Raw genomic sequence first — 18,989 nt, 5'->3', positions numbered from 1 at the left:
TATTTTAAGCGCACCAGTAACCACTTTTTATTTACAGCTCTACATATTATGAATTACCTGTCTCAATGGAGTATCGACTAATACACTGTGCTGCAGTGACAACCCATGAAGCGAAAATAAGTTGACCACTGCATTGAGTGATCCCCTCTGGGGATTGAATAAGGATTAACACCATCCATGGATGTTTATAATGTGATGTTGCCTTGAAATATCCAGGTAGTTTATACAAAAACGACGGCACTCCGCAGCTCTCCTTGATTTGTTCATAGTATGTTATGTCAAGCCAAGTATCATAGTCCATAGGACGAAGCTCTAATAGAAAAATTAACACACGATATTTTTTATTTTTAAAGTACAATTTTATTTATTGAATTCAACAAAAATAACTAGTTGTAAGTATCTGGGGGTTTTGTTTGTCTAAAGAAGAAGGGGTTTACTGTACAAAAACCGGGCTCAAATATCTTTTTCTATCTCTAATTGAATCCATTGTAAATAATCCTGGATTCTTGTATATATAACAGGACGCCTGGCGTCACATTTTCCTAGTGTATCCCATCCAAAGGACGTCAATCCCCGAATGAAATATTTCCCATCGTATTTTGATGACGTATAATAGAGTCCACCTCCAGAGTCTCCCTATAAAATAATAATTTTGAATGAAAACCTTTTTACTCTCGAGTATATTTTCAGCCATTTTCTTCATTTAAATATTATATAACATTTGAATAGGTCTAATAACATTGGGGGCGGAGTTTGGGCATTCAATCTGGGAGAAGGGAATATTTTGGAATCTCAAATGCGCCCATGGTATAATGTATGTAAATTATATATAATCTATGATTTCAAATATCCATTCAAGGTATAGAAAAATATCATTGTAAATCACGGGGCTCATTTCGTCGCAGTAATCTTTACGGCTTCGTCTAAAAGTAATGATTCCCACTATGGTATTTCGATATTCATTACTCGGATCCTCGTAAAATAAACCGGCACCACTATCTCCCTGTAACAAAATATATGAAGGAAAGTGAAAACAAAGTGGCGAAACGAAGACAACGTGATCTATTTGTAAAATGTAATTGGATATGGTAAGACTTTTTTCCCGGCTAGGGGCTTTGTAGATACCTTAAATATTATCCATTGGCGAAAACATTTTCCCCGAAAGGAAAATTTACTGAATGACATTTCGACGAACGACAATTTGCCGAACTGATATTTCGCCGAAGGGCCATATGGAACATTTGGCCGAAAAATGATACTTTATGTAATAATATAAATGATTGTATATTTTGATATTTTGATTTATATATCATATAGGTAAATTAATAAGTGTTCTTTTGCAGAAAAATATTTTTTTAAACTATATTAATCAATGATTATTATACAAAGACAATACTGTAGGATCTGCTTGGAATGTTTCACATTGTAGTAATTAAAATAAATTAAATATTAAACAAACACGACAGCAACTTGAATGGAAGAAGTGCTAATTACTTATGTGTTCTCAATTAATTACAGTTCGACATGATGGATTATTGTATTGAATTGACTAACACACACGCATAATGTTTAACATGAGCATCGTCCTTCACATAAAGTTGATCCCAAACATACGTACCGCAATTAACAAAATTAGATGAGTACAAGAAGTTGTTTATGTTTTTAAATTTAGTTAAAGTACTACTATATATTATGAAAATTGTGTATACATCATGAGAAAAAATGATACTGTAAAATCATCTGATGTAGTATTTCAAAAGGGTTCTAGAAGACTGCTGTAAAAATTATAAATATACTTTATCATAATTCATGCTCCAATGTTCATTTGTTAATAATTCTATTGAGTAACTTCATAATGAGAATACTTCTACCGTTGCTCGAACCGCTATGCGAACTTTTGTAACATAAATAAAGTCAATCCCTCAATAAATTACAGTGTTACCCTGCAAAAACAAAAATGTATTTTAAATTTTGTTGTCCATTGTCGATATTTGAATGAATATATTTTTGAATTGCTTTTTGCAAGGAGCACATCCTTGTGCTGTTTAAGATTCTTGTGCAATGGGAAACCCATATTGAGAAAGATAGAGTCAGAAACGATCATTAATGAACACTGAATCATTGTAATTCGTGGCTTTAATAATTAATCGGTTTATTGAAGGATCAACATAAATGTTACTCTGTAAGAATCAAATTCAAAGTTAATTATGATTTTATTAGAAAAAGTTGCTCTTGGTAAAAAGTTTTCGTCAAAGTGTTTGTACACGCTTTCAAGATGACATCTAGCGAGGGAAAAAGTTTTCCCTTAGCCAAGGAAATTTCTTCAAGCTATCGTTTCGTCATTTTGTTTTATAGATTTAAGTGATGCCAGTTAAAGATAGGACGGAACAATTTTATCGGATCTGGGTTGGTTCGTAAATACTCCGTTACATTTTGGGTACCAGAACTTTTGGATGCAGATGCGAAACTTTAATTAGAAGGATAATTGTTTCTAACTTGATAAACATTTTACACAAATGTCAGACTTAAATTATATACAATCAGGATAAGGTTAAATTTGTACTGATTACGAGTGATGGGAAGATTAATTGGAATCGGAAAATTAGTTGTTTCTTCTGTAATCAGGATCGTCATCTGGAAAATGAGGATTAATATGCGATTCCTATTCATATTTATTTCAGGTACTTAAATATTTATTACTTTTCTAAGTTATAAAAACAAAAGTCCCCCCCCCAAAAAAAAATTTAAGAATTTTTGCTTTTTACTAGAAAATTTAATATTTGAAATATTTTTTCCAAAAAATTTAATATTTGAAATATCTTTTCCAAAAAATTTAATATTTGAAATATTTTTTCCAAAAAATTTAATATTTGAAATATTTTTCTCAAAACATTTAATAAAATTTTTAATTTTTGTTAGCAGCTGTGGACTTAAAAATTTTTTTCAAAAAAAATTAATAATTCAAAATGTTTTCCCAAAAATTTTAATTTTAAACTTTTTCCAACAAAATTTATCTTTTAACAGTTGTGGACTTTGGAAATTTTTCTACAAAAAAATTAATTTTTTTGTGCATAGCTGTGGGTTGTGGAAATTTTTCTTCAAAAAATTTAACATTTGAAATTTTTTTCCCAAAAATTTTATTTATTGTGAGCAGCTGTGGATTTTGAAAATATTTAAAAAAAAAACCCCAATAACAACCCCCCTCACCCCCAAATATACAAATATAATCCTGTGGACACTCCTGATAGCAAAATGGTATTTTTTAACTATTATTTAATATATCAAAGAAAGAATTGGAATCTGCATCAGAATCGGCATGTTTGTTTTTTTTTTATCGTCCCATCACTAATTATACCAAAACAATAAATAAGCAAATGTTACTAATATTAGGAACATAATTTTTAGTTTTGAGTAGAATTATTTTTCTATTAATTATGGACACATTATTAACTTGATTCTATCTCAAAACCTCTCATCTGAAAATAAACAGAAAAAGGTCAACATCAGTTGGTAATTGGCCAATTCTTCCACCTATAGAATGATTATTGAATAAAACTGAATAACTGTTCAAAGCTTAATTAGAACTAATATGCAAACAATCAATCAATGTTAAGAACGTTGATTTGAGGAAAAGAAAAAGAAACTTCGACAGCTAATAATGAAATACAGTGTACATTTCTAAACAATTATCGAACAATAGTTCCATATTTGAGAAAAATTGGCTAAAAAAACAACTTATTTTTTTATCCTTTTCAGTTGTTATTTTTAGAGGGAAAAATTGTATGATACCGGTAGTTGCATAAATACACAGACTAATTTTTAAACGCTTATATCTCGAGGTTCCGTGACTGGAAATAAAAAATTCCAGCACAATTAACTCGGTAAATCTTTTGGCTTTGTTTTTGTTTTTCTTACTCGCATCAAACAAAGTCGTTTACGATGAATGACGAGGCCAAACGTCATATGGTTGCCACTCTCCTCCGCGCTGGTAGGTCTGTCAAGGAGATAATCAAGGACACTGGACTATCCAGGACTACTGTGTTCAAGGCCCAGAAGCTTGTCAAGGAGGGAAAAGATCTGAAGGAGGTGTTCGGACTGGCATATCACAGAAAATCAATGTTGATAAGGTGAAGGAGGCCTTCACAACAACATTTGCCCACCTCAATCACCTGATTTGAATACCCTTGACTACAGTGTGTGGTGGCAAATTGAGAAGAAGGCCTGTGCTATCCGCCACCCCAATTTGGGCACATTGAAGGTCTTTGTCAATGAGCAATGGGTAGCCATGGAAGACCATTACATCATCAATGTGTGCAAGGCCTTCCGTGGGCGCTTGGAGGGTGTCATAGCAGCTGATGGCGGTTATATTCAGTAATTACATTAAATTTTATACCAGAATAAATTCTCTATTATATAATTCTCAAAAAAAATACGTCATACGAATTTTATTACACATTTAATTTTTTGCCACAAATAGTCCGCGTATTTATGCAACTACCGGTATAATAAAGGTAACGAAGTGGGAGATAATGCTGTGTGGAATATTCACGTGATTCAATTTTTTTTGTAGATATCGCTCCAATTACAAATCAAAATCGATAGAGAGTATGTTCGACATGGATATTTTAAAAAAAATTCATAAAATTAAGTCAAGGTTAATAGAAATACAAATTTACACCATTGTGTTATTGGGTTTGTAAGAATTATCAATTTGTATCATCGTAAATCGTACCAACTGCTGGCAAAAACAGCAGATTTTGACGAAACACAAAAGCAATCATAGTCTATGACATCACTATTGCTAGAATTTTCAATTTGATGTATCGTACCAACTGTTGGACAAAAAAAAACCGATTTGGACAAAACACGCAACCACTCATACACTATGACGTCAATAAAAAAAGTGTGGTGTATGTCAAACATCAGTCGTACACGCGTTATGGTATAATCTTGTTTTCTATTAGCCTTGACTTGAGTATTAAGCAATATTTACATTTGATTTTTTAGATCTGGAGAATCCATCGGATCTTTTTTATGACCCGTAAAAGTTTGGGTACCCCAAAGCCGGTTGGGATATTTGATTTTTTTTCGGATAATACTTGTTTACTTATAATGTATCCGGGTACTTCGGATTCAGGTCCAAAGCCCGTCCTATCTCTAATGTTAGTGAGTGGAATATATTTTTAAAAGTTTTGAGATTGACTTACCACGCAAGCAGTAGCAATTTGTTTATCATCTCCAATGGTGCAAATTGTCTTTTGTTAATTGCTTTTCCGAAGAGGTATATGATCTAAGTAGGTGGGAGAAAGAGGGTCACAAATGGATTTTGAAAAATATTTTTTGTTCTTACGTCATTGTCAGAGTAAGGAGTAGACTTCATATTGAGTAAGCATTCTCTCCAGTTCAAGGTTTTGACTGTCTCAGCATATCTTAGACAACATGCTGAATGAAACGGGCAGAAAAATATCTTATAATTGTGATAAAGTTCAATTTAGTAAGATCAAGGAATACTCTATATATGGAAAATACACTTTTGTTTTTTAAGTGTAAAATACAGGGTTTCCTAGATAAATCCGGACAAAATTTAATTGATAATAACATTGGTGAGTTTACATCTGAGTGTCTCAATTAAGAGGTTTCAGTCTCGTGTATAATATTATCTGTTGACTGAGAAACTGAAGGAGGGCGGGTTGGCCCACTGCAAGACTCTACTCTCTAGGCTCAGGCCGTCCAATGCAGGGCACACTATCATTTTCTCAGATGAGAAAATGTTCACTATTAAACGCAAAAGGAACTCTAAAAATCACAATGACACAATGCCCCTATGTGTACAAGTCCAATAACTCCAGCTCCATCATGGGCTTGGGTGTCATCACCAGCTCAGGGAAGGTCATGCCACCATTCTTCTTCAAGAAGGGGAAAAGTTCAATTCTACCGTTTTAGTTGGAATGCTTGAGGTCCACCACTGTGGTTCCGTGAGTGCAGGCAAACGTTCCTGAGCCCTTCGTGTGGCAACAGGACTCTGCCCCCTGACACACGTCCAAGATCAGCCAATTTGAGGTTCATGAGGACCAACTTTTACAATTTCTGGCCCACAAAGGCCTAGCCCTCCAACTCTTCCGATTGCATTCTGTTGGATTACTTCTTCTAGGGAAAGTTGGAGATTGAGGTCTGCTCAAAGTACCACAATAGCGTGGACAGTCTGAAGGCAACCATGAAGAAGGAGGTGGTGAGGATCTCGGCTGCAGATGGGGAGAATGCCTGCAAGAGCTTCAGGACCAGGATCGAGAAGGTAATTGTGGCTGAGGGGAGTCATAAACAAATCATTGTTGTTTTATTGCTTACATTTCTATCTAGTCTACAATTTTAGAAAGACACTTTTGAATTTGGTCCGGATTTATCTCGGTAAATCTGTAGTTACAAAATGAAAGAGTTTTAAACAAGTGTGTATTGAATTTAATTTTGTTGGATATGTGACGTAATGATATGATATGTTATATATATTCATTGGACGATTAATCAGAATCAGAATCAGGAATGGGGAATTTGGTGTAAAAGTGTTTTTTTAAAAGTAAAAATGTGAAGTTCCCTTTTTTGGTATCTATAATACCCCTCCTACGGGTTATACAAGTGAACTGCATACAATGGGGATCAGAACCTATTGTGGCAGCTATCCTCAGTATCAAGGACCCCTTTTATTATCCTATAATACACCCCAGCTTACTGGTTGTGCAGGTGAACCCCTGGTCCCAAAAAGGGATCAATGGGACCCACCCCATCCCTTCCCTGAGCATCAAGGACCCCTTTCAATATCCTTTTTGCAAAATGTCCGATTTTCCAGAATGCCCGTAACATATAGCGTTGTGTTAACGCAATGACATATAAAGTATTCCTTGGATAAGTTAATAAATACGAAAAAACTCACATTGTTTTCCATTCTCCTTCACTCCAAATCCCATGATTGTAACTCGATCTCCAGGCTCTGAAATATATTGACATATTCAGCACTTTTATTTTCTTTATGGAACAAACCTCCAGTATTCTCGCCAGAGATAAAACAATATAAGAATCCGAGACTCATCCATGAAATAAGTGACAAGGGACAACTGCACTGTTAGAATGACAAGAAAAAAAAATGAACCAACAAATGGCAGTATAACAGTTTTTCTAAAGCAAATGTCAGAATATTATATCCAAACCTAAATTATTCAATTTCAAGGTTTTTAAATCGTGTTTACTTTTTCTCAACTCTCTTCTATTAGTTATATCACTAGTCCTGAAAATTATGTGTATTTTGGCATGTTAGAAAAACAATCAAACATGGTAACCCTGACAATTGGAAGAGTGTTTTGGAAGAGAGTAGCTTTGCTTTCATGACGTTTCATTAAAGCAACAAAAAACCATATTTGCTAGAATTACTTCGCTATCGATCCTCAATTCTTCTCATAGTCCAACAAGGACTTGGAATTATAACTCTACAACAGATCCTCAAGGGAACTCTCTGTCTTTTATGAGCACACACGAATGTTCAATCGGGATTAGAATATAATTCCAGGAAGTTATCTCCTCAAGAGTTAAATAATAATAGCAACAGCTGAGGAAAAGAACATCCATTCTTTAGATTACCAATTCCAAAAAAATACCCAGCTAAAAAATACAAACGATTACATCACTATAAAACATAGTCTCAAAAGTCCTGGGCTTCACACATAATTGACACTATTTTTTTTAATCCACCTCATTTTCAGGTAGTATCAACCTTCAAAAGACAACTGTCAAAATTTCATGACAATCTATTCATTAGTTTGTGAGTTATTGCACTAAGTGTGACTCTAATATTCTTATTTCCAAAACAATGGATAAAAACAATTTTTGTTTTTTCATTTGACACTACTTTTTGATGGGCAAAACTACTGTTCAATCTAATCTGGGGATCCAAAACAATGATAAAATAAATTTAAAAAATGAAATTAAAAAAAAATTAAAATAAAAAACCAATTTTGAACGAATAAAACTTTGTTTCCTTTCTTAAGCTCAAGATTTTACAGCCCATGTTTTATTTCACCAACAGAAGGGCTTTTTCCAAGGGAGGTTTGCGACATACCTCCATGGATTATTAAAGTATGAAAAAAGGGTATGTCATTTCAAAATGTTGAAATATTTCCGTAATGATTTGAAAAAAAATCATAAAATGTCATTCTTTATAAAAATAGGGTCATTTTGAAAATAGAAATTAAAAATGCTATAAGCCAAGTGGCAAATAGGAGACTACTTGATCAATATTTTTCAAAAAAGTGGTCTATACGACACTTTTTGTCCGTGAGAGCATGCAATTAGGTATCTCACTACCTTCTCTTCAAAAAAAAAAAAAAAAAAACCAAAATCAGTTAGTAGTTAGCCTTGAGAGTCGTTGCATACGAGGGTAGTTTGAAAAGTCCGAGAGATGGCACTGCTGGTGCGTTTCGAAGTTATATTTAGTTAGTTGGATCTCTTGGAAGAACATACACCAACTTTCTGCCAGTTTGGTGTATTTCTGTCTGTTTGGCATTCGTTTGAGTCGAGGAAGTGGATTGATTTTCAAAAAATTGACGAAAAAGAACTTCTTATGTTGATTAAACATTACTTAATGAAAGGCAAAACGCCTTATAAGACTAAAAAGAAGCTTCATAAACATTATTGGGCCTCTGCACCTTCAATTCGAACAGTGTATAAGTGGTTTCAAAATTTTCGGAGAGGCCATATGGGCACAAGTGACACTTAATGTTCTGGACACCCTTTTGAGATTACTACCTACTCCAGATATCATAAATAAAATCCATGATATGGTGATGGATGATAGAAAAATGAAGGTGCTTGATATTGCTAGTGCAGTGGGCATCTCGAATTAAACCCCTATTTCAATTAATTTTGCGACCACAACTGCTTAGGTGTGAGATGGTGCATTGTCGTTATGGAATAGGAATTTTTGGTGGCCAATCATGGGCAAATTTCTTGCAGCTCGGTTTTCAAACGGTCCAATAACGATGAATAAATTGCACCTATACCAGATAATCGATGAGTATATTCTTTGCGAATCCGAGAGACAGTCGCCATAGTCTTTAAGGCCGTTTCCTCGATTAAAACGAATGCCAAACATAAGGAAATAGACCGATCTGGCTGAAAGTTGGTATGTGTTTTTCCAAGAGATGCTACTACCTAAACATAACCTTGTTATACCCCGGTAGTGCCATCTCTCAGACTTTGCAGATACTTTCTAAACGAACATCTTATTGCACTACCTACAGCAAGAGATGGGATTTTTGTAAGCTCGAAAGGAGAAGGCGGCGAGAAGAGTTATACAGTGTTTTAGAATTAAGAACATCGTAAATATTATACGCCTATTATAACAGCTGTTATATGGTTGGGGGAGAGAAAAAGAATTACTGTTATGAGAACCTACAAAATTTTAGGTAGTATTAGTGCAGGGGAAATAATATTTCTTTAATATATTTAATTAAATAATGAACAAAATTAAGAGAGAGCAACAACCTTCTTTCCTATTCTAATTTCCAAGATTAATTTGTTTCCTTACAAAAATATCAACTCTAACTGCAACTAACTACACAACCTCCATGAATTATGAAGGTCATCTCTTGTATTATAAAAAGCTACATCTTGCGGTCCGGGATGTGAGGAGATTTCACATACTTAAAGAACCTACTCGAGCTACGTTTGGTACACCCCCTGCAGACTGAATTCCTTACTCAGCATAATCAATAAGGACGAGTATGGTAATTGCACCATGCTGCTGTAATTTTGGGAGAGTCAGATCTATATATTACTTTATCCCTGATTCTCACGTACTAAACTGAATATCTATTGGCTTAGATCTTACAACAGGTAGACAAGCCATGCCAACCTCTGGATCAGAGAAGTCGAAAGAGAACTTCACTTTCATTAAAGCTATATCATTCACAGCAAGAGAGGAGTGTCCCTTTGTAATCTCACGGAAATCCTTGTGAACAATAATCTTATCGACTGGAATGAGTTTCGAAGGGTCCATACGTTCTCTTGCATCAAAATAGCCAGCCAAAACTAAAAATGAAAATAAATGAATGATTTGAGCACGTCACGTATAATTTTTTTTACGAGTCCAAGTCAAGATTTGTGTCCAAATTGAGTCCCAAGTCTTTTACTTTGTGTACTTTGATTTGCAGTTTCATAATAAGACTAAAATGTTACTCCATTTTGAAGAGTAGTTAGTACAATCTATGTCTGAATATTTTAACTTCAAGTCTGAGTCGAGTCTGAAACCGGAGTTTAATATAACTGGAGTTGAAGTCGTGAGTATGAGCCTTCCAGCTCTGGTAGGATTATACGTTACGATCTAGAAAATGTGACTTACCGGTATGCTAAAATAATTAAAACAGAAAAATGGCATTGTAACTCTGACCATTTGAATAATGTTTAGAAAAAGAGCACGTTAGCTGTCATGGCGTTTTATTATGAGAGGAAGGAAGTCAACACAAATCCTACCCCGTATTTATCAAGGACATAAAAATAAATTACTCCGTTGTGATTTTTCTTCGAGTTCAAACAGGTGTTACATATTTAACACGATATTAAAATCGGGTGTATTTTTAGCTCGGCCGTTTTTTTGAGTTGCCAAACTGTGGAGTGAATTTTATTTTCCTATGCTATATTCATTATATTTTATTTCCTGAAGAGTGAACTTCCTCTTTTAATAAATACAAGCTATCATTGATATACAGGGTGTCCACGATAAATTGAAACTATCTTAAAACTCAACCTGCTTGATAAAAATGGAATTTGGAGTGTATTTGTTAATATGAAAAAGTTAGACAAGATATTAAACAATAAACTTATTCAACATGTCCTCCCTCAGCAGCCACCATCTTCTCCATCCTGTCCCTAAATGATTTGTATGCCCTGATGACTTCTGCGGAATCGATAGCATTCCACTCCCTCGTAATGGAGCCCGGGAACTTTGTGGTGAAGACTGCACGGACCTCTTCTCTCTCCTTGGCAAGCCACTTGTCATTCTGGACGTTGTAGCTTCTGTCGACAGTCCAGTTCTTCTCGTCAGAGAAGAAGATGATTCTTCCTCCATGGCTCTTCAGGTCATTGAGGAGACACTTACACTTTGGTGAGCCTGGTGCCCTTCATGGATGCCGTGAGGATGTGTTGTTTGGCCATTCGGTATGACCTGTATCCGAGGTCCTCATTCACAGCCTTAGAGACCAGCTGCTTGCTCACTCCACGGTTCTTGGCCAACCTAGACATGGAAGTCCCCGGCAAAGCCTTGATGGAGTTCTGTAGGCCTTCAAGGAAGCGGGAAGTGCGGATTTGGTCACTTCTCATGGTCTGGGCCTTGCGGCAGACCTTCCCCTCAACCTCCCAGGCATTGAAGACCCGGTACACCGTGGTCTTGGGGTAGTTAAGAAGCTTGTAGATAGCGTTGTGTCCCACGCGGGCCAATTCGAGGATGGCGTCTCTCCTTGCTTGTTCCAGGATGACTATTGTTTGTTGTCAAAACAATTGTGGTGGAAGTTATAGTGTATTGTTCATGCAACCTTTTATATTAGTATGATTTAACCCCGAATATCCACATTATGGATCTGGATGAAGTTTAAAGTAGTTCAAATTTATCGTGGATACCCTGTATACGAAATGGGATTGAGCATTTGCGTGTGCTCATTATAAGACGGAGAGTAACCCTGAAAATTTATTGCAGAGTCATAATTGTAAGTCCTTGTTGGACTTAAGAGTATTATTATGGATCAACATTAGATCAACATCCTTCCATGTCTTTCATCATTTCCATCTCAATTTTCGTCACAGATGTTTTTAGCTCCTCTAATTAAACGTCATCACAATTAATCTGCTCTTCCAAAACATTTTTCTAATTGTCAGGGTTACCAAGTTGATTTTCAGTTTTTTTAACATTCCAAATATCCTCCTGATGAGCATCAAGGCTTATAACTCCAGAGCAAACTCTCATAGTTACTCTCTGTCTTACATGAGCACACGAACTAGTGATTACTTTATACTTATACTTTCTCTCTTCAAGACTGAAAGAATAATGGTAACATAATTGGGAAATATAAAGCAGTACTCAGATTGTCAACTATAAATAACCTCACACGTATATTATAGGTCATACTTTCTTCAACTCTAATTATAAAAAAATAAACAATGAATCAAAGAATCAGAAAGAGACTCACCCTTAATTTCTTTATATCCGGTGAGACAATGTGCAGCAGTGAGAACATATTTCGGAGCTATGATTTGTCCGGTGCATTTTAGGAAATACACATTCTTTTTCAGGATAGAAAAGAAACATTGAGGAGCTTAAAAAACGAAGCTATCAGCTATTACAAATGACTCACCGGTTTTCCTTTCTTTTCTAATTTAATGATCAATGCAACCATCCATGGGAACTGTCCTGGAGAAGCAACTTCTCCATGGTATATTTTGGCTGTTCTTTTATTGCTCTTTGACACTCCGCAGTTAAAGGAAATTTGCTGGGTGGATCTTTCATCCATCCATAGTCTGAAGGTGTCATCATCTGAAATAGTAAAGCAAATAATGGAAGGGAAAAAGTACTTAATAATGGGATGATTGGAGTAAGTAACTAATTGGTGGCCTTTAAAAGCAAGTCTTATGATTAAATGAAATCTATTTCGAATTTTTAAATATAAAAATTTAGATCAAAGGCGGGAAAAAGTGCATATACTGCAAGTCCAAGTCGAGTCGCCAGTCTTTGCTCAAAGTCCAAGTCCTTGAACATTTTCATCGGCTCCTATTCGAGTCCTCAGAAAATAGAAAATACTTTAAAGCAGTGGTTCCTAACCTTCCTGGTACAGTGACCTCTTAATTACATTTGACAAGTTGCAGTGACGCCAAGGAAAGAAAATTATTTTGGTTAATCCTTCTTCTCTGCATTTTTGGAGCCTACTAGTACTAGGCTATATTTAAAATTTAACTTCTAAATATTTGAAAATTTATAGGCGCGAATTAACTTATTTTCAAAATGCCGTACAAATGACAAATTGGGGTTTTTCAATTCCTCCTTCAACTTTGAAGGTAAGGTTTTCATCCCTGCCCAATGGTTTACAGAGTGCGGAATGTAAAAATGAGCGGTCTGGTAAATGTTGGATTAGGTTCGTGTAACTTTTCATTTTTTATGATTTCTTAATATACTTTTTTGGATACTGAGAGTTGTAAAATTATATTGGCTAGGAAGGTGTTTCCCCCTTCAACGCAACCTATGGCATTGAAAATTGGGTATGGACACAGGATGGAGCACTGTGCCACGCTTCAAAGATCACCCAAATGTATTTTACAAACAAATTAAGGATGGATCAAGTTTGGTCCAAGGAGATGTGGGCGCCCAACTCCCCAACATGAACATGCATGACTACTACATGTGCAGCACTGGAGAGTGGAAGGCCAACGCCCATTACCACAGGAGCGTGGAAGTCATGAAGGTCAAGTTGGAAGAAGAATTTGCCAACATTCTGGTAGACACACTCAGAAAAGTATTTTGTAAGTTTCGAACCCGTCTGGAGCTTTGTATTGCGGTAGATCTCTGAATTTTTGAAAAATAAAAGAAATTAAAATATCCTATATCTCCTTCTTAATATTTTTTTTGTATCATTAATATTATGCCTAGTTTTCTCTTTCTTTCTAATAAAGTGAAAATTGTTCAAGGACTTATGACGCATATATTAATTATTCATTGAATGATTCATTTCTGCACAAGATTTTTTAAAAAATCTGATTTTTGACTTTCCTGCTCTGTTTTTTTTTTGAATTTTTGTCCTCCTGCATGATTTGATAAAATGACCTTTTCCTTTTAGAAAAGAAATCATTAAAAAAAAAATATGGGCCTGTTATCTAATTATTGTTTTTTACTTCCAGGGAGGTAATTTCTCCAAAATTTCTTCATTTCAATAAACCTCCTGCCAACACCTCCTGACGCCTATGTATCTCTCGAATTTATCATGGGTAATCTTAAAACTGATATAATACATTTGAAATTAGTGGATTATTATAACTTGATAATCAGGGGCATCTGCAGGGGTTGAGTTGAAGGGGACGTAGACCCCCCCTTACGAATGAAAGAATTTTTGAAAAATGACCGTTTTGAAAGAAACTATTTTAATAAATAACCGAGGAAAAAATATTTTTAAGGATTTATTTATTATTAACAGGAGAATAGAACAAGGCCTTAGGCGACTCCCTCCCCTAACAGGTTGGGAACCACTGCTTTAAAGAGTACCTCATATCCAGTGAGTCTTAGCTTTGAATCCAACTCAAATCACGAGTTTTTGATCGTGTCCTCTAGTCGAGTAGCACGTTTTCAAAATATGCACTCAGTCCGAGTCGAGTTGTAAGTATTGACATCAAATCCCTTCTTCCTCTCATGAACACGGAGGTCAACTATTCCTGAAACGCCCTTCTTGAATCGAGCCTCTTCTCCACCTATAAATATACAATGAATGAAAAGTGAGTTAGCTGTCAAATAATATATTAGACCCTTTTATTTGTGGTTAAAAAGTATAGATTTGTACATAATTCAAAGGAAAAATGAACTCGTAGAAAGAAAGAAAAGACTGTGATTAAATCCTGAGGCTCTTCAAAGACAGCAGGTGTTTCCTTACATAAAAAGAAAAAAATCATAATTAATATCATTTGTAATTTAAGTGTCAAAGAAATTGTTTGGAGTGATTAATAAAGATCCTTAATTTGTGAAGAGAGTGAATCCTATTTGTATCTTAATGAGACTTGTAAATATAAGAGTCAATAGTTTTTATACACATAGCTCCAAGACTGCAATTTTTTTCTAGGGTTCGGTCTAAAGTAATTTTTTCTAGGCCGATTTATACAGATATTTCGATCCGGACTGCAAACATAGACACTAGACCAGTGGTCCAAGAACAGGGATAAATTTCCCCATTTGTGGTAATTTATAAATTTTTGGGGTGATAGGAGTACTATTTCCTAGTGTTAAATGAAATAAAAAATAAACAATATACAGGGCTTCTGCAGGGGGTAACTGGAGGGGCTGTAGACCCCCCCCCAAAAAAAAAAATTAATGAATCTTTATTATTTACTATGTTTTTTTGGTCAGGATGAAAAATTAGTGGTAAAAATTCAATTTTTTTCTGTAAATAGTTGTAGATTTTTTTCTAAAAAACATAATATTTGAAATTTTTTTCTAAAAAATTTCCTTTATGAAATTTAATATTTAAACTTTTTCTACAAAATTCAATTTTTGATATTTTTTTCTATAAAATATAATATTTAATTTTTACAAGTTTTTGCTAAAAAAAAATAATTTTTTTCAGAACGGCTGTGGATTTTTTACAATTTTTTGCTACAAAAAATAATTTTTTCAGAACGGCTGTGGATTTTTGAAATTTTTTTCAAAAATTTTATTGTTTCAGAGGACGGCTGTGGATTTTTTACAATTTTTTGCTACAAAAAATAATTTTTTCAGAACGGCTGTGGATTTTTGAAATTTTTTTCAAAAATTTTATTGTTTCAGAACAACGCCCCATCACTAGTTTGGGGTCACTTAATTTTACTACAAGTTCTTTGGGTTAACACTAAAAAAATTACCCGAACTCTGCTCAAATCCTGTACCGATTTTTGTGGTCGAAATCTATGGACCGATTTTTCCCCACTCCTGATTTATGAGTTGTACAAATATGATTTACGCAACATATTTAACTTCATATACGTTATTGTAGAACTATGTGCACCATTTTTTTCTCTCTCTCTTGGCCTTCACTTAGCATTAATATATTTTCAGATTTTAAAACATTAGAGACACAGACAAATTTTAACATACAAATAAATAATAAACAGACACTCTATACCCTATATAATAATGACAACAATATGAAAAAATACTAAATATTATAAATATTTTAAAAGACTCGTCTTCAGTCTTATAATTTTTAAAACTCCTCCTGTGTCTTTCTCTTTCCTTGACCTTGACGTAGTCTCCGTTAAACAGCAAAAAGGCCATTCTCCACGCTTGTCTTCATAAAATGTACTTCCAACTTCCAAGGTACCAGATAATTTACGATAAATAAACCACTTTTACGCAGAAGTTAGAATTTTACTACAAAAGGCTCCGATAATTTCGTCTATGTTTCTTTTTAATTGTCATTTTAATGTGCACCATTTTGAAAGACACGTCAAAGAACCATTCAACTATAGTATGGTTCTAGACCCAATTTTAAATAAAACGGATTTAAACCTAATTTGTTTTCGGGACCGATTCAGAGCAACAAATTTTTGTTGAGATGGTTCTAGTCCAAACTTCTTTAAAGAACAAAAATTTGTTCGGTCTACTAATAATCACAACGGTTTAAAAGATCGAAAAACAAAACTGATAATTTAGCTAATCCAAAGACTGGCCTTAGCTATTACGGGGGACTATGCAATACTAATAAAAATTGGGTGCATATTTTAGCTTGCCCGTTGTTTTGGACTTGGCAAACAGACGAGTGGATTTTCTAGTACATTCAATTATATTTAAAATAAAAGCTTGAGGGTTTGTAAGGGAACTACTATTGTGCTTCATATTATTTGAATAGGAAGTTAAAATTGCACTGCTCAAAGGTAGAATTGAGGATTGACATCAGAGTAAAAACGGATCGGAATGTAAAATATCGTGCTTCGTGCTAAATTGGGCAAGGAGGTATCGGGTTTTGGGGAAGCCAGCAGGCCAAAATACACGAATCAATTTAATGAAAGTATTCCAATATATACACTTATGAGAGCTACATATACTTAAAACAATAGCATGTTATAGCTAATTGATTAAGTCAAATATCACTCAATGGAGGAGTCCGCAGGATCATATATAATTTTATTTTATTTTTTTTTTTTTTTTTGGGGGTGCTTTTTTTTCAAATGTCTTCCGAATTAAAAAAATATCTCAAATCGAAAATGACGTCATGGATTAGTTGTAAAGTGATTATTTAACATATGAAATAAAATTTTGGGCTCGAAGGTTCGGGACATGGGTTTTTCAGTATTCGAAAAATGAGGTTTGGACGCCAGATTTTGGGGCTCGGCACTATACCAAATCAATCTATGCAGTTCCACCCATGGCCTTGTTATATACGGAGTAGAATTTTTACTTTTATTCATTCTCTAATAGCTGCTTCTGTCTAATCTAATAATTCGTCACAACAAAGTTGCTTTACTCCCAAAAATTCGTCAAATTATCAGGATATACCATACTTCAATTATTTTTACTAGTGTTGGTTGTCACTCTTGAAATCTTAAACTGGTCTGAGGCCGTTATATTTTGTGTTGGACCTAATTATCCCCGTTTAACATAGCCTCTAGTTGACAACGTTCCAAGGAACCTTTTCATTTCCACTCTAATAATCAACAATTTAAAGTTGTGGTAAAATATACTCAGCAACGATTTGATGACAATGATTAAAAAGGCAATTGAAATATAACGAATAAAATATTTTTTTATATTTCAAATGAGTAATCCCAGATCATATTATTACTGCGTATTCAATACCATTTTGAACCCGAGAGCATTCTCTTTTTCAGCGTACTACTAATCAACTATCTCAAAAATTGGATAAAAAAATAGCCAGAAACAATTCGGAGACAATCCTCGGTAAATACAGACATGGGCAGCAAAACACGGACTTCCAATAATTGTTACGTTTCTTATTAATGAAGGAAGATTTACTTATGATTTTTTGACATTCTGGTTCAGCCATCCTTTGTGCATAAGCAAGTATCCTATAATAAACATTTCGTCATCATGAGTGAGGAAAAAGCCAAAATACTGAGCATCTCAGATTTCTTAGAGGTTGAGGTGGTGAGGATTATGGACATTATTAAGTGCTCCAGGAGCCTGATTTTATAGGTGGCCAAGATGAAGAATGATGTAGAAGACTTCTACAGGAGAGCAGAAAGTGAAGGGCACAATTTCAAGAGGGATCAGAAGTTATTGTCCAGTTTGGAGAAGAAGATCAAGAAGGATCCCACCAAATCGATAAATTGCCTCGCCAACAACTTCTTTGTAGCTGTTAGGACCATCAGGAGGGTCATGAAGGGGGATTTGGGATTGTTCTCATGTATGAGACCACAAATAATATTAAAAAAAATTATAAACGGATTTTTATAGCCAACTCTCGAGTACACATTTTGCTGTTTCACCCTGTATACATAATAGAGTTTGTGTCTTTAAAGGGTGCCCACACTGTTGGGCATAGGAGGCTGAAACTTGGCTTGGGTGCCTCTTTTCAACCTGGTAAGGTTAAAATGGGATGTCGATTTTCTGGCAAGGGGTATATTATGAGCTTATCCTATGACACCACAAAAACTGTTTTTTGGAGATCAAAAAGACTAGATCATGGGGTGTGTTATAAACAAAAAAGTGGCTTGGGTCACAAAAAGACAACTATACAAAAAAAAACGTTGCTAAATGTAGTCAAAATAAAAAAATATAGGAGCAAAAGAAAGAAATTTGGGAAAATGACAGTTTCGATTTTTTTCATGTGCTAAAAATTGGATTTGTATATAAAATAAAGTTTGTAGAAATTTGACACATACCAATTGTTTTTAAATTAAATATCTGTCATTTTCTGAATAATTTTTCAAATTTTCATTCATTTTTTCATCAAACGTCAATTTTCAATTTTAAGAAAAATGACTTAAAAAGATGTTATTTTGGATATAAAATTAAAAACCTAAGCATTTCAAAAAAAGTATTTCCAATTACAAGATCTTTTTATAATAATTTTTTTGTAATATCTGCAAAAATAAAGCAAATATCTACGATTATTTTTTCGTTGTAGATTATTCTCCGTATTTTTTGTTTGTTTTAGCAAGTGCGAAAAAAATCTTGGTATTTTTGTCTTCCTTTTTACAATGCCAATATATACTATATTTTTTTGCAAAACATTTTTTTGCAACTTTATTCGCAAATTTCGAAT

The 18,989-nt window shown here is 34.2% G+C and overlaps 1 protein-coding gene across 5 annotated transcripts in view; it reads right to left on the bottom strand.

Moving 5' to 3' along the window:
* Positions 1-14,570, bottom strand: part of LOC121132082 (putative serine protease 46) — a 29,943-nt gene extending 15,373 nt beyond the window's left edge. For 2 of the 5 annotated variants that reach the window (XM_071894113.1, XM_071894115.1), the window contains exons 1-4: positions 12,390-12,436; positions 12,225-12,318; positions 6,926-6,982; positions 58-636 (exon numbers count right to left, since the gene is read on the bottom strand). In XM_071894113.1, coding sequence (XP_071750214.1) covers positions 58-301 — 244 coding nt within the window. In that variant the 5' untranslated portion in view covers positions 302-636; positions 6,926-6,982; positions 12,225-12,318; positions 12,390-12,436. Of the gene's footprint in view, positions 1-57; positions 637-665; positions 1,004-5,207; positions 5,291-5,350; positions 5,443-6,925; positions 6,983-9,843; positions 10,075-12,224; positions 12,319-12,389; positions 14,103-14,284 lie in introns of those variants that run through there. The other 3 variants (XM_071894116.1, XM_071894117.1, XM_071894114.1) reach the window with 3 other exon arrangements.
* Between the last annotated feature and the right edge of the window lie 4,419 nt (positions 14,571-18,989).

Source organism: Lepeophtheirus salmonis, chromosome 1 (assembly GCF_016086655.4).
Source record: "Lepeophtheirus salmonis chromosome 1, UVic_Lsal_1.4, whole genome shotgun sequence".
Taxonomy (NCBI): domain Eukaryota; kingdom Metazoa; phylum Arthropoda; class Copepoda; order Siphonostomatoida; family Caligidae; genus Lepeophtheirus; species Lepeophtheirus salmonis.
Note: the sequence above shows the minus strand (reverse complement) of the source record. Positions and strands in the feature narration are given on the sequence as shown.